This window comes from Taudactylus pleione, unplaced genomic scaffold (assembly GCF_031769625.1).
Source record: "Taudactylus pleione unplaced genomic scaffold, aTauple2 ptg000154l, whole genome shotgun sequence".
Classification (NCBI taxonomy): domain Eukaryota; kingdom Metazoa; phylum Chordata; class Amphibia; order Anura; family Myobatrachidae; genus Taudactylus; species Taudactylus pleione.
Window position 1 is genome coordinate 16,995,335 of NW_028284556.1, and position 17,188 is coordinate 17,012,522.

General features: G+C 41.2%; 1 protein-coding gene across 1 annotated transcript in view; it reads right to left on the bottom strand.

The window, feature by feature from the left end:
* ESR1 (estrogen receptor 1) overlaps window positions 1-17,188 on the bottom strand; it is a 283,323-nt gene that overhangs the window by 143,184 nt on the left and 122,951 nt on the right. The window contains exon 3 of the mRNA XM_088474493.1: window positions 10,654-10,770. Coding sequence (XP_088330619.1) covers window positions 10,654-10,770 — 117 coding nt within the window. The remainder of the gene's footprint in view (window positions 1-10,653; window positions 10,771-17,188) is intronic.

The window sequence follows — 17,188 nt, forward strand, 5'->3', positions numbered from 1 at the left end:
CCGTGCGTAGGGGACTGCGGGCAGTCCGGTGTCTGGACTCGGGGTTCCCGGCATGGGCGCAGCCATGTCAGTCGGCCCATGTGACTGTACTTCTGGCCTGGGATAGGTGAGCGTCAGCTGATCGCTGTGCACCTATCAAAGGGTTCTGTGGGGTATATAGCCTGCTTCCACCTTTCTGCAAACTGCCTGAACAACGGTTGTCTCCTAGTCCCTAGTTGAGTTCCGGTCCAGGTTCCTGGTGTTCTATTTCCTCTACAGTGTGTTCCATCTCTGCCTGTGTGCTAAACGTGTCTCTAGTGAACCAGGTGCAACAGTTAATTACCATCTGCCTGTGTGCTAAACGAGCCTCTAGTGAACTTCAAACAACAGTGAATTACCATATCTGCCTGTGTGTTAAACATGTCACTAGTGAACTTTGTGCTACAGTATTGCCAGACTTCTTTACGTTGTTTGTGAATCACTCCACAGTGCCTTAAACCTTAGGCATCTCTTATTAGGGCCATGGTTATTTGTGTCTCCAATTCCCACTGAGCTCGGGTACCTGGTCAAAGGACCGCGACCTGCTCACAGGGTGCAGCTAAGCCCAAATCCCGACTGGAGGGGTCACTGGCGAACACCATCCTGTGGGTTAGACTCCGAACCATTGCCCAGGTCTCGTCAACACTCGAGAGCTGTGGATGAGGAGAACATATATCCAGGCCCCTCACCTTCGTTTCCTCCCGCAACCCGGACCCAGAGTTTCCACGCCAAGCGTGACAAATGGCTTACGTGTTTATCAGGCAGTTACATGGTAAGGTTTTTACTGTTACCAATATAAGCAATTCTGTAACAGGCCACAAACTCTCAAAGTGTAAGTAGAGTGCTAGAATAGACAAACATTGAGCATCGGGCAGGTGATGTGCACCTACTGTATGTATGATCTTGGCAGTTGTCCATAGAAATGAACCAACTGTCAATCATGGTTCTATTCTATTTTCCTCTGTTAGGGATTAGTAAAAGATATTACAAGAAGCTGTGTTACTGTTGCTATGTTAAATAGTATACACTTTATAAACATCCTTTTTTTCCCATTTTGAGTAATATGATACATTTTACAACCAGGACCAAATAAAATGAGCTAAGGTAAATGTATTACAATAAAAACTAGACATGTTCCACATCCCAAACAGTAACTTCAGTAAATGTATGTTTTGATATGGAAACAACTGGGGGAAATCAAAGAAACCTGTACATAATTAATGTTACAATTGCAAAGAGTAACAATTGAACTTTGGCTGCAATAAACAAATGTGTGTAAGCATGTATGTCATCCTAGTAAAGGGAGTTATTCAGAGATGGATGCAGGGAAGCCATCAGGTACAAGTGTCCGATGATTTGACTCTGCACATGCGTCCGGGCGGCACGGAGATGCAGATTGAAATTGCACGGATATTCATGCAATTTTGATGAGCATTTCCGGGGGCTTGGAGGCTACCAATCGCGGGCTTGTCGGTGTCAGAGTCTGCGTCTAAAGACACAGTTGCACTGGACCAGCGGCCATGCTCTGTTGGACATTCTGCGCCAGTGCAATGTCTGATAGTCTTGTCGGTGTGCATATAGTGCATCTTTGTATGCACATCAGCAGAATCATGCCGCTGCCAGTGAGCATCTCAATAGGATGCCCATCAGCTAGCTCTGAATTGCATGTTGCTGCTATATGGAAGCATAGTGCTACATTACAATTATCTACAACATACTGTATTTTCTTACAGCTACAGTATGTGCTGACATAGGAGAAAAGCACCTAGTGATAGGTGATTAGGGTAAAATGGTATAATGCTGTAAACATTGGTATGGAGCTGATGTTACTGTATGATAGAGCAGTGGTTCTCAAACTCGGTCCTCAGGTTCCCACACAGGTTACGTTTTCTAGGTTTCCCAGCAGGTGCACAGGTGTAGTCATTACTCATTGACACATTTTAAAAAAGCCACAGGTAAAAATAGGGGCATGGCCTATCATAAAGGGGGCATGGTGTTGTGGCTTATGTTGTACCTGCGAGCCACGCCGCCATTATCGTCATGCTGGGAGCTTTCCCAGCACACGCGTTATCCATTCACCGCTGCTCAGCTATGCAGAGCAGCAGTGTGAGAGTGCCCTCGCCAACTTATCGGGTGGGATAGCAGGACAGTGCATGTAAAACAGGACTGTTCAGCTGAAATTGGGACAGTTGGGAGGTATGCCAGTATAAGTCCTTCCCTGGTGTACATCCGTGGATCTGAATCCGCAAGGGCTGGGAGTCCCACTTTGAGTGGTTGCAATCACAACCATCGGAAACACAATCAGGACTTGCACCAGTCCCATGTCACTGTAGGTGCGGAATCTCCGTCACAATATGGCCTCTAATGTACTGTACGTGATTAAGCGTCCGAGTCCAAAACCACTCCTGCGACACTCCCATATGACGCCCACAAGACACAATATCTTTGTGCAAGTTTAGCCACCTCCCAGTCTCCACCCAGGAATGTCCAATACATTGCATTGTCAGTGCGGCTCAATCGGTCCTATGCAGACACTGTGGGATACATGCGCTGTGTGACTTTTTCAAGATTTAGACGCATAAACAAATAACATGAACATCAGCATTGTGTCTGACTCAGAATGATGTCCATAGTTATCAACTTTCCCTAATTTCTAGAGTAAGTCCATGGCTTTCAGCATGCCTTGCTGGAAATGTCCCTTTTGAGTAAGAATAGAATCCTTATGTGCATTTCCCACTATCCATGTTTATTCTCTGAACCTTACAATTTAATATTAATTGATGTGGATTATTTAAATGCAACAAATAAATTGCAAATATCCATAAAACATTGCACTAAGGAATTTGTGGTGAATTATGGTCCACCTAAATTGTGCCCCACATAGTAGGTTCGTTTAAATACAACTGCACAGCAGCAATGCATCCCTGGAAATTATTTTTACGTTTTGGCAACTATGTCTCATTAATTACAACTTTATATTTTTTTTACCCTGAAAATAATGCTTGGTCTCATTTATGTCTGAGATAGGTCATGACAACAAGGGTACTTTATAGACAGCAAATATTTTTTGTGTGCTAGAAGGGATTTATTCTGTTTGTACTAGAGATGTGTGGTTCAGTTCTCCAGAAATCTGAATCCAACCGAATTTCATGAATCCTTATAAATCTGAGTCGTTGTTCTAATCTCCTGGGGAGATCCACATAAATCCAAGTCATGGTTCTGATCTTCCAGCAGTTCAGAATTTGGATTTTCCATTCAATTTTGGGTTTTGGATTGCAAAAATTACATGATTTTAGCTGTTTTTTTTTTTTTTTTTTTAATCTAAAACATCCAAGCCAAAACATGAAGATGAATCCATATCCAAAACCAAAATATTGGAGGTCAGCACACATCTCTCATATATCTATCTATCTATCTATCTATCTATCTATCTATCTATCTATCTATCTATCTATCTATCTATCTATCTATCTATAAAAATTGTCAGTAGGGAAAAAAGTCCTGTGAAAGAAGATGGAATGGATAAAAATAAAAGAAAATTGCTCTATTTCTTGAAATGACTTGATTATCACAAGTCCCAAAATTGGGCCATTTTGAAATAGGAAAAATATTCTCCTCTTCCTATTCTAGGCACTTGTGAGATCTTGCGGACTGCAATAAATGGCTCTTTAATCTACATCTCAATAACATAATATATGGTGAATATTGTACATAAAGCCTTAGTACTTCTTGTTATATGAAAAAATAGTAATGATAGGTTATATAAAAGAGCATGCTCCTGACCTGGGATGAGTTTAGTTACTTGTCTCTAACAATGCACAATGTAATTGAATGATACCATATCTACAGTAGGCCTATCAGGAAATAAATTGAAACTTACATTACAGCTCTAAGCCACAAGTACCTATATATTTCCTGCTCTATAGGTCACAAAGTAAGTACGCTAAAGACTCATTTATTCCTGGTAATGACAGCATACAAAATAACAGTATCTTACATTTTATTGAATTGTTTATTTATAATGTGATCTGCATAACATATCCCAGATCTTGCTTAGAATTCCGACCCAGTAATGACCCAGTAATGATGTTTTAGCCAGTAATGCTGTGCATGTACGGTATCTTATTCACATGTGCTTCACTTATATGTATTTCATTCATGAACCATGAGGCGTTTGGTGGCTTTATACATAAGGCAAAACAATACTATACTCATAATCTGCATTGAAAAAAGTTTTACCATTATAATAAGCCTATTTGGAGTTTTATGACATCGCTGCAGTTTAACAACAGTTCATCATTGAAGGCTAAAATATAAAAGTACAAAAAAGACAAAGGGAAAACTATTTTAAAAATGTATCATAATCCATTGGTTCTCAAGCTTGTTCCTCAACACCCCAAACAGTGCATCTTTTCCAGGTCATCTAGCAGGTGCACAGGTGTACTCATTATGCACTGGCACATTTTAAAAGATCCACATGTGGAGCTAATTTTTTCCCTTGCGATTCTGCGGGGAGACCTGGAAAACATGCACTGTTTGGGGTTCTGAGGACCGAGTTTGAGAACCTATGTCAGCTTCAATATCAGAATAGAACCTATGTTATAATCTATTCTGATATTGAAGCTGAGTATACACATTTATATTCTAATTCTAAATTAGGAGTATCATTAAATTGACCACTCTGAGTTCTTGGGTGGTCAAGTGGAAACTGATTTGTCAGTATGTTTCACAAAACAATTCTGTTCTCCGAAAACAATTTTCTAAGCAGTAGTAAGTAAAAATAATGTCCACTAGCTTAAAATATGTGAACCCTTATTTCATCGCTTCCATGTGCCTTTTGCCTCCATCCCAAACAGCCTGGTTACGGACTTCAAAGGTAAATGCCATAAAACAAAGTCGTTTAGGCAAATTCAGATAAGAGTACGCAAGTGCCAAGCGTTAGCTTCCTGCCAAGATTTGGCATTTTGAACCAGCGCCATTTATTCCCTCCCTGTGTTGAGTGGTTAAGTGGGATTTCATGAGATATATCATGTTTTATTATAAGATGAATGAGCAGTGGTTCATCTCTCAGCTTAGATGTAAGCATTATTTTGGTTGGCTCTTGTAGAAGACACATTGCTGGCAGTTTTCTAACTTCTTGCCGCCAAGGGGATGAACAACTGGTCTGCATTTTTACATCAATCAAGGGAAAATCTGTCTTGCATGGTGGGAAAGACATTTTGGACGTAATTGCTGAAAGCAGGAGACAGCAAGTTTGAGCAAAACCCATTGCACACTTTGACAAGTTTCACTTTAGAAGAAATAGCAGTAGTTTCCCAACATTTTAAACATTATTAGAAGCTTCCTGTATACTCCCCATGGGAAAACAACACAATTTCAAATTTGAAAACCTCTGGAGAATAAGTTGCTTGTACGTAGAACATATTCTTGTAAGTAGAACATATTCTTATATGTTATTATATGTCTGGAATGTTTAATTCTTCTATTTAAACATCTGCTTTGCTGTAAATTCATTATAGCTGTGTGTGATCTAACCTTCACCCTTCACATACAAGATTCTCTTGCAGTGGAACAATTCTAAATTAAATAGGAACATTTTTTAACCCTTGAAGTTCTGTAGAATATTTATTCTTACCCAGAAGGCACAGGCACTTTAAGGTAGTGTAACCCAAATGCTTTTGGGATAATGTAATACCGATAATACATACAAGTATGCTCAGTTAGCTCAGACATGAAGGAGCCTAAATATAAAAGATTAACGTGGTGTTTCTGCACAGGTTTCACCATGTTGAAAAAATTAGGAACATCACTGTGTGCAATGATCTGATTGAGAGGCACAGGCATTTAAGGGGCAAAGCGGGGGCGGGAACGGACAAACACTGTTTTCTGGCCTCGTAAGCCAGACCGTCTGCTTAAGTGGAGGCTTACTCATGTGGCCGGAAGCCCGGCGCCATCCACCTTCGTGATCGATGGTCACGATGATGATCCCAGCCTGCGACCTCAGTCGCAGTGGTGGGATCACAAATGCAGCAGGGGATGTCATACACCTCCTGCTTCATTTGCATAATAGAAAGGACGGAATTGCAAAGCTGCTTCCGTGCAACTTTGCAATTCCATCCTAAGATGAATCATCCTCTGTATACAAAGGTACTTTTATTTATGCTACATATCAATTCCACAGTGTCACACATTGGGGTCCAAGTCCCGGTTACCAGGTTCAGCGGTGTCAACTTATTGCCATCTGTGTCCTGGCTGGCCACCTGCGGAATTCCTGAGACCTGTGGTCATTCATCTTAAAACGTACAGTTCCTGCTGTTCTGCATGATGGGCGTTGCCATCATGGACAGTATCACATGATCAACTCTGACAAACCAGCCTCCAGCAATGGCTGCGTCGGCTCCTACCATTAACTCCCAGGGGTCTGTTGCCGACTGGCGGTCTGGTCAATGTGTGCATGTGTGGGATTGCGATCCCATGCATGCGCACAAATCAGCAAGCAGGTTTCTATGGACTGCCTCAGCTACAGCCCCTAGAAGCCAGATATGGCTGACGTTATAGTAGGGAATTGGTTTCCCATTGAAAGCACTCTCTCTGCTAAATGCAGTCCTGGCTGGCAGTCCAAGAGTGAGAAAACACCTCCCCCTAAGACTGTCTCTCCGGCTGTGATTAGCAGGTTTTGTAGCTTGTTTAAATGACCTGCTGATAAAGACAGGTGTCTCTTTTATTGATTAAATGTATTGATTTAACATTCTACTAAGATTAACAATAATGTGCATCCCTCTTGAAGGTTAATAGTTCACCTATTTTGGCCCCGTGAAGTGTGTCTGGTTGCCTGATGCCACGTACACACTTCAATGATGGGCAATCGGGACGATGGTCCCAGAATTCACTTTGTCCTGGGCCAATACATGATTGCCCGTACACAATGTGCAATTTAATTAATGACGGAACAATATCTCATTCCGTCCTTCATTAAACTGCACCACCTAATACACGATATATCTTCTGACTGGCTATGCAGCATGGCCAACCAAAAGATATTGTGGACGACCCATGGGAGTGCGCATACGTACTGCACAATATGCCTGAAAACACTAAATGGTGCAGATATCGTTGTAGTGTGTACCCACACTAACACTCATATGGTGAGAAATAATAAAGGAAAAATCTTAAAAAAATACAGCTTTCTCCACACTGCTGCATGGTCTCCACTACAATCTCCTTTTTATTGAGTTTGGTTTAAATACTTTGGAAGAAATGCAATTAAAGGGCATTACTGAAGACAGACATTGGGCCACTGCTAGGAAATAATGAAACTGTAGTAAACTCCCAATATAAAACAGCAGGTGCAGCAGGAATAACTACAGTATATCCAGCTCAACTAAGACTAAAGCTGCATACACACACAACGATTTAGTTGGATGTCCCAGTGACCAATGGTGATGGCACGCACGTCTTTTTCACACAGGTGAGGTTAATTTTCACTTTAGTTGAGGATATTTTAGTCGGGTTTGTGCAATATACTGTTAAGCAGTCTCTTGAAAAAGGTATACAAACACCGAAACAGCTGTCGGGATTGGAACTATGGGCCTGATTCAGACCCGGACGCTATTTGCGGCCGCTCGCTCTCAAAAAGGGGCCGTCTATGCAAAACATGCGCTCACTCTTTGCGGTGTAAGGGCGCCTCTATGTCTTAGCGGGCAAGGGCTTATTGTGTTCGCAAGTGTTTAAAGACGCCCCCTTGCCACTCACAACAAACGTCATCTTCGGGAAATGTAGGATTAATCGGGACCATCGGAAGCCATCGAAGCTGCTCGCAGCACTTAAGGTAGACCTAGCCTCCCGCAAGCAGTGCGAGCAGTTCATGGAAAAATCATCCAAGTCACATGTTCAATGACGCTGCTTTGCTAATTATGCACACCCATTAAACCTTCGCTTTGACAGTCGGGCACGCCTGTGTTCGCACATCCACTTCCCCGTTCACAAGCACCTTCCCCTGTTACCACCCACAAATGCAAAATAGCGGCCTGACTGCGGGCTACAGGCGAGCATTTTCCCATCGCACTGACTGGTTCGCGCACGACCACTGCGCACGACTATAAAGGCGAGCACTTTCCCATCGCATTGCTACAGGCGAGCACTTTCCCATCGCACTGACTGGTTCGCGCACGACCATTGCGATTTATACTCATGCGCAGATTGAGAAAAATCACTCAATGCGAGTGAGCGCAGCATAGCCAATGGGTCTGAATCAGGCCCTATGTCTGTTTTTTATAAATTTTTATTTTTATCTACCAATTCCTTTATATCTATATTTGACATATTTATATTTTGGTGAATAATTGTAGTTCCTTTATCTCCAGTTTGGGATCACCTGTCTGCTGCAATATATTATTTTCTGAAACAACATTGGATCCCATAGAAAAAGGCTGCAAACACTAAAGCGCATACGATAAAGACCAGGTTTTGATCTCTTCCAAAATGGCCGCACGCACGGGAGAAAATGGTTCTTCAAAAAGATGGCTGCAACTCTTTGATCCGCGGGACTAGCACTGACTATATATCGGGACTACTATTATTGTATGTGTATTCCAATTGAGTGGTTCTAGCTATATATATTGCTTCCTGTAATCTGTTGCTTTTTTTACACCGCCATTCAGGCTATAAGCACGGACGGAAGTGACGTCATATAATGGCGGTGCATTCCAGGAACATTCTGTCTGCTGGATATGACGGCGATATGCATTCCACCATAGCGATGGTTTAGTTTTTATATATTTATACAATTATATACGTTTTTATATCTTTAGGAATGATAGTATGGATAGCGATCTTCATCCCTATAGTAATTTTATCTGATGCATTGAAAAAATAAAGCTACTAATTCTATGCAGATCATTTGTCTCAGGATGTGACATCATCAGTTAGCATCATGGTTAGTATCCATCTTTAATTGGATGTGTAGGTATAAATATAGCTTATTTGCTCACAACTAGTATCCCCTTGATGAAGTCTGGTAAATGAAAGACGAAATACGCTGGAACTACAGTACCTGAATACCTCTTATGGACAGATAAGCTCTTTTATGTTATATATCTTGTACGTGTGTTTTTTTAGCCATTTTCGTTATTTGTGGAATTAAATTTATGTATTATATCCTTCATTATTTGTGATGTGGGTTTATTCTTGGACTGATGTGTTCCTAATAAGGCTGATTGTAGCCATGCATATGGATTATTGAAAACAGTACACACTATGTTGCATTTATCTTACTTTTTTTTCATATGCCATAATTCCAATGGTGGTCATGTGATCAAAGTTTATATCACCAGTGTCTATTTTTTCTTTATCTGCATGTGTTATTTTATAACAATTATTGGACACGTTTAGGCGCTTATGCTACACTTCACTTTGTATATATATATATATATATATATATATAGTATTATATATATATATATATATATTTATATATATATATATATATATATTATATATATTAATATATGGTTATACAAAACACCTTTAACCTGCACCTATACAGAGAACTTGAATCTAGCAGCTACTCATACATTGCCCTTTGTTTGTGGGACTGGATAACAGAAATGGAAAAAGGTCTGTGAGAGAGCGCTTAAGTAACTTTACAGTTTATACTGGAGAATTAGTAAAAGGCCGTTCTGGATTAAAACTTCAAAATCCAACTACTGGAGTATAAAATATAAAACCATTCACATATAGAAACCTAGTAGTTTTTGTGGACAAGAATCTGTTGACACCCTTATAAAAGCATAATACAATTTATTACAATATATTTTATACAGTACCAATACAATTTTAGAAGGTGCTGATTAGGTTTACAGGGTTCCACATTTGAACATGGACGATTCACTCTTAGGTTTAAAGCAGGTATTTGTAGTTGTGTAGTCACCAAATTAGGATCAAAAACACAGTTACCCCTGGTAGGCGTCTATCTGTTTGTTTGGGCTAATCTCGAGAACCACACTCTATTGTCTGCCCACTTTGGGTAGGTTTAGTGTGAGTCAAATTTTCCATTAAGTGGAACGAAATAGTTTCCAAAATTACCAAAATGATTTGCTTAAATTGACTACTTTCAAAACTTGAATGACCAGATACCAAGAAAGCATTGTAAAATATCATATTTTAATTATTCTATATCTATCATTATTAAAAAGTGAGTCACAATGTCTTATAATAATTATGGCCACATGTTGGCAAAAGGTTATTTTCTAAGGAGACTTTCCATGCAGAGGTACCTGATTGGTAAAACATACAGTTTCACGTCTGTCTGACAAATCAAAATAAATGACAATCTACAATAACTTCAGAAAATGCATCGATTGCATTATATTATGCATCAATTGCAGTATATTAAAAAAATTATTTTGTAAGACTCACAGTTACTGTACATCAATCTGTAGAGACATTTTAAAGACCAAATGACTGTGTGCATAAATCTGCTTTATGTGAACATTTCAGCAAGCGATCAGAGAGCATGCCGGCTATAACCACTCCGACAAACTCAGGTGTTCTAGATTACAGTGAAAGTAAGTTTCTTTTATCAGAACAAAATTAGATATCTTTTACATTACACTTCTCAATGCTCTCAGTACATACCCCCTTTCATCATTCCCACTTCATAGCATTTGCGGAGGCGACAGGCTTGACAGCTCTTCCTCCTGTTTTTGTCGATGGTGCACTGGTTGGTTGCAGGACACATGTAGTCATTATGGCCTGTCAAGAAAAAGAGGGTCTTTGAAAAATCGACAGCAAGTGAAATGGTTGTATTGATTACCTTTATAACCCATTTGCGGAACACACAGCAGAGTAAAAGTTTGATAAGAGATGCCTTATTTTAAAGCTCCACTCACACATTGAAATATTATTTTAAAAAAATAGTTTTGCTTTAATATATAATTAAGATTTTTCCATAACATAGAAAGAGAGGTTTTTTAACAACTCCATAAAGAATAGTGTTTATTTTTAATGTACGGTTCAACTTAAAAGAATTGAAAAGTCATAATTTAAATAATCTTTTACATGTACTGTTTGTTAAAATATTGCATTATTTCTTTCATAAATATCCTGGCATCCTGTACACACACTCAAAGTAGGCTCTGAGGGGGTCATTCAGACCCGCTCGCGAGCGCAGGACGCCCGCAAGCGGGTCGATGGTGCGCATGCGCGAGACCCGGCTAGCGACGGGATAGCCGTCGCTCCGGGTCTCGCACCAAAGGGGGCGTGCTGTCAATGTTGATTGACAGCACGCCCCCTTTGGTGGGCGTGCCGGGGGCGTGGCTGCCAGACGGAGGCGTTCCCATGGGAACGCCTACCGTCTGAAGCCGGCCCCACTGACAACACTAGTGATGTCAGTGGGAGTGATTTTGGCTCTGATAGAGCCAAAATCACTCCAGGGCTTGCGGCAGCGAGACCCTACCGCAGGGTCTCTGTCGCAAGCCCGATGGTCGCGATGGTCTTGACCATCGCGACCATCATCATGGACGCTCGCTATAGCTGTAGGAGGGCCCTGATTCAGAGCGAGCGCTCTGGTCAGAGCGTCCGGCTCTGAATCAGGCCCTGAATCCACATACCACTATGCTAAAGGCACACATCCACTAGACGATTAAATTGAGCGATTGAACGATAATATCGTTATCATTCGATAATCGTTTGAACATAATTTGAAAATCGGTGGTCGTTTAGACATCTATCATAGTACAAATATGTTGTACAACCTGACGATATTGTCAGGTTTAGTATGTTTGTAGATGATTGATGTGCCTTCACTGAAAGACTGCTCGTCCAGTGTAGGCACATCACAGACTGACAAACGACTGCATGATTACAATGTCATAATCGTGCAGACTTTTGCCTGTCGTCTAGTGGATGTGTGCCTTTAAGACACATAAGAAACAGTGTTTGCACAAAGCTAATTGAAGCAATCTGCTATTGGGTTGCTTCTGGGTTGCCTGCCAGCTCCATGTGTTTAGTGTAATATTAGAAAAATGAGAATTCCCCAGCACATCCTTTACCAGCTTTGCCAGCTCCTTGTGTGCAGGGCAGTATTAGAAAATGTGAATTCCAAAGCACATCTTTATCTGTTTATACTGTAGTTTCTTTCTGAAATATTATTAAACATTTTGACTTAATTGATATATCTGTTTCAGATGCAGTGATTGCACATTATGACAAATCTGGAATTGTGCAAGATTATTTGGATTCATTACTTAAATTCAAATAGCATAATGAAATGTCACACAGTATTTGCTTTGAGGTTTCTGGAACACTGATTTATACTTATGCAGGAGCTGTATAATGCAATTGTTTTTTTTTTATTAAAATGCTACATTGTTTATGCTGGGCATACACTATACAATTATCTGTCAGATATCTGTCCAATTTGACTGGTTGGAATGAAAACCTGTTAATGTATGGGAGCAAATGACAGTCGATCATATGATTTTAAACACTGGAAAACGGACAAAAAACAATTGTTCAAATTGGTGAAATGTGTTTTTTTTAACCAATTTGTCTGAACGAACATTTTGTCTGTTTTCCTGTGTTTGTGAGCAAATGGTCGATTGTCACATTACCAGAGAAACAGAGGACCGCTAAAAATGCATGAGTCTCCTGTGAAGAACCGGAGTTGCAACAAAGCTCTTTTACAGCACAGAACCGCCTGTGCTCACACTGCACTTGCCGTAGGCATGGAGAAGCAAATGTGCATTCAAACAACTAAAGAGCAGCTGCCCGGCTACAAAAGCACAGCACTGACTGACAGATTACAGAGACCAGGTGCAAGATCATCATACCGGCCAGAAGATCAACGGCCACCCTGCTGCTCCAGGACGCTGGTGGTAAGAGATGGAAAGTTTTTAGGATCAGACCAGAATCAAGATCAAGTGTAAAGTGCTATGGTACTTACCCCGGTATAATCATCTATGTGTGTGACCGCAGCCACTTAATTATCCAGATAAAGAAGCTTGAATATTATATTTGTTTTTAAATACACTGTATTTAGTTGACATACATACATTGCCATACAAGCGCTCATCCTTTATTTATTTGATATCAAGTTACACTTTTTGGAATAGAAGCTGCAGAAACACCCACTGCACAGGTTATACTGTTTTTATTATTGTTTCAATCAGATTCTACTTAACATTTTACTAGCACCTTCTAGAATATAATACTGAGAATCTGATTGGTTGCTATGGGCAACATCGCCACTTCTAGAAACCCGAACTTTAGTAAATATACCCCTTAATGTCTCATCAATTTTTCGCGGCAACCCTAGGCCAAAAGAAAACACCTAACATTATATCTCAACAACTAAGTAGTCTGTATAAAGGAAGACATAAATAAATACATGGAAAAACAAAAAGCTAAAGTTTTGTATTTAATTATTTTTAAAAACTTTATTTTGGTTTACACATTTAAATATAATAAAAAGCAATTTTATTATACAAATTTATTATACAGTTGTATATATTTATATACCCTCAATTATTTGAGAACCAACCACACAGTGATTTATATAGTTTTGTATAGTTTTTTGCAAATACAAGCAGGAACGGTGATTAAACATGTGTACAGAAGGCCTATTTCAGAGATGTATGTAAACTTGATATTTACGCACACATCTCCAATGATTCTAGATCTGCTGAAGCTCAGGAGTCTCACTGCGCATGTGAAGATCTGGGGCTGCAATGTCGCTCACAGTGCCCCAGATGCCACAGCATGATTGACAAGCTGCTGGCATTTGGGGGTGGCAAGTGGCAGTTTTGCAGAAAACGGGAACATGTCGGGCCTGCTGAAGCCAGTGGCTGTTTCGTTGGACGCAGCTTCACCTGCTCTGGGCAACGTGAATTCACAGAAAAGCTTGAGTAACCTAAGGGTTACTCAGATGTCCGATGTTCACACAGTTGGTCTGATGCTGTGTCTGTTATGATCCACGACAGAGGATCATCTTGGTGGCAGGTCCCGGCTGTATTAGGTGACTGGGACACTGCATCATGCCTTAATTTCAGTTGCGGCTCTTACAGGTAGCTGGAACTCAGGGCCTGATTCAGAGCCGCTCGTAAGCGGCCACTCGTTCGCTCCGAGCGATATTCGCACATCTGCGCATGCATATGGGTCGTAATGCGCATGCGCCAACCAGTCAGTGCGGTCGGAATTCATGTGCTCGCAAAATAGAGAATGCCTGTTAATTTGAGTGACAGAATGAGGCGTTTGTGGGTGGTAAAAGGGGAAGGTGCTTGAAAACGGGGAGTGGTGATCCGAACGCAGGTGTGCCAAATGGTCAAAACGGGCGTTTTAAGGGTGTGCATAATTGACAAAGCAGCATCATCGACCACGTCACTTGGTTGTCTTTTAGCCTGAACTGTTTGCTTGATTGCGGTAGGAAAATCCTACCACAAGCACTGCGAGCAGTTCAGATGCCTTTCGATGTACTAGATTAATCAAATAAATAGCGGAGATGACATAGGATGCGAGCGGCCAGGGGGCGTCTTTACAAAATAGCGAGCACATGTTTCGTTCGCTCGCTCAGACATAGAGGCGTCAACAGACCGCAAAGAGCGAGCGCTCAATTTAAATAGCCGGCCCCTTTTTCTGAACGAGCGAGCGAGCGCAAATAGCGTCCGGCTCTGAATCAGGCCCTCTGTGTCTGTGTGCAGCTACTGCTGAATTCCTGCCTGTCAGTTTGTGTTTAGAGCTCAGCTGCATACTATCCTGTCATTAGAGAGGAATTCTGCAGGGATTGCGCTGATTGGTTCCTGGTTTACAGCCAGCCCTACATTTCCTGCCGTTGATATATCTGACTTCCAGAGTCTGCCTGACCAGAAGTCGAGTTATCTGCTGTGTTCCATCTGCTCACGTCCTTGCTGGTGGGACTTCACGGAACAGGAACTTCTACAGCCTACCTCTCTGCAGCCCACGGCATATCCATACCGCAGTCCAGTCTAGCTGTATCAGTCTGTGTCCAGCCGATTCAAGCCAGCAGTGCACCGGAAGGACTCTTAGACCATGAGAGACAAAGATTGAACTCTTTGGCGTGAATGCCAGGTGTTATGTTTGGAGGAAACCAGGCACCGCTCATCACCAGGCCAATACCATCCCTACAGTGAAGCATGGTGGTGGCAGCATCATGCTGTGGGGATGTCTTTCAGCAGCAGGAACTGGGAGACTAGTCAGTGAATGCAGCAATGTACAGAGACATCCTGGATGAAAACCTGCTCCAGAGCGCTCTTGACCTCAGACTGGGGCGACGGTTCATCTTTCAGCAGGATAACGACTCTAAGCACACAGCCAAGATATCAAAGGAGTGGCTTCAGGACAACTCTGTAAATGTCCTTGAGAGGCCCAGCCAGAGCCCAGACTTGAATCCGATTGAACATCTCTGGAGAGATCTGAAAATGGTTGTGCACCGAGGCTTCCCATCCAACCTGATGGAGCTTGAGAGGTGCTGCAAAGAGGAATGGGCGAAACTGCCCAAAGATAGGAGTGCCGAGCTTGTGGTATCATATTCAAAAAAACTTGAGGTTGTAATTGCTGCCAAAGGTTCATTAACAAAGTATTGAGCAAAGGCTGTGAATACTTATGTACATGTGGTTTCTTAGTTTGTTTGTTTTTTATTAAATTTGCAAAAATCTCAGAAAAACTTTTTACACGTTGTCATTATGGGGTATTGTGTGTAGAATTTTGAGGACAAAAATGAATTTATTCCATTTTGGAATAAGGCTGTAACATGAAATGTGGAAAAAGTGAAGCGTTGTGAATACTTACCGGATGCACTGTAGAGCAGGAGACCAGGAGTATTTAACATGCATTCCTCCAGCTGCTGTGAAACTATACATCCAAGCATGCCCTGCCACAGTTTTGCTATTAGGTCCACGCTAAAACTGTGGCATGGCATGCTGGGATATGTAGTTGCACAGCAGCTGGAGGGCCATATGTTGAATACCCCTAACCTAGAGGATACAAAAAAGTGCAAAATAATGCAAAATAATAATAAATTAAAAAAAAAAACACAATTTGTATAGTGGGTCCCTGGATTTTTCTACATTAGAGACCCATTAAGTGTGTTTGTTCACCAAGCTATTTATATAAAAATATGCAGAGTGAGCAGAGAGTAAGAACACATACAGTATACTATGGATCTGTAGTCTCTGTGCTGGGGAAAGTAAGGGTGGATTTGAGAAGGAATTATGTCATACTGTAAGTCAAGGAGTTTACACAATACTCCACTAAGCCAATAAATGACTGACAGAACCCTTTTCTTCCACCATGTTACACAGCTGGCTTTGCTAGAACTTGAATTTATCTACACCTCAAGGAATCGTGCATTTTGTAGAAGGCCGAGGTGCAAGTAAAGTCATGTACATAACATCTGCCAATATTTACTACTTGAGAATGGTGTGGTCAAAAAAGGGTTGTGAGTATGCATCACAGGGGAATAATCAGCGTATCCTCCCCGAAAAATGAAATACAATTTGCTTGCAAGTTGCCATGCATACTACTGATGAACATCAGTGATTGGAATATATCTACCTCCCAAAGTTGCCCCAAAAACGGGAATGATCCCTAAAGATGGACAATTGGGAGGAATGATACATGTAGATAACTGCTGGCCACAAAAGATAATCTAACAGTGAGCGCAGCTGGCCCTTCACATAGTGTTTAGCTGGGCACAATACACCATATGGGAATATTATTAAGGAGCGTGGTTAGCTAAAGCGCAGGATATATTTATTGTCATATTATAGGTTTCTGGGTATCACCTGGCTTGGTATATAATATTCTATATAATATTGTATTCATAATATCTTATTATGATACTGTGCACAGTGCTTTGCATAGCAAATTAAGGCCCGTATTCAACTTGAGCCGAGCCGCGATAATTTAACTCAGCCCGGACTTAACGCTGCCTTCGCCTGTTTTGTAGGATCGCGTACGTGCCTGCGTATCCCCGTATTCAATTTGAAAGTAGGCAAAAACAGGAGCCGGCGATGCTTGGATCGCCGTTAAAAAAACGGGAATTTTCGGGAAATAATCCTAGGACCCCCCTAAAGATGTCCAGACATGTGGGATCACTATGGGTACCCCCGTTTTTGGCTGCAAAAGAAAGTCGGGTTTTTAAATAGCCACGGCA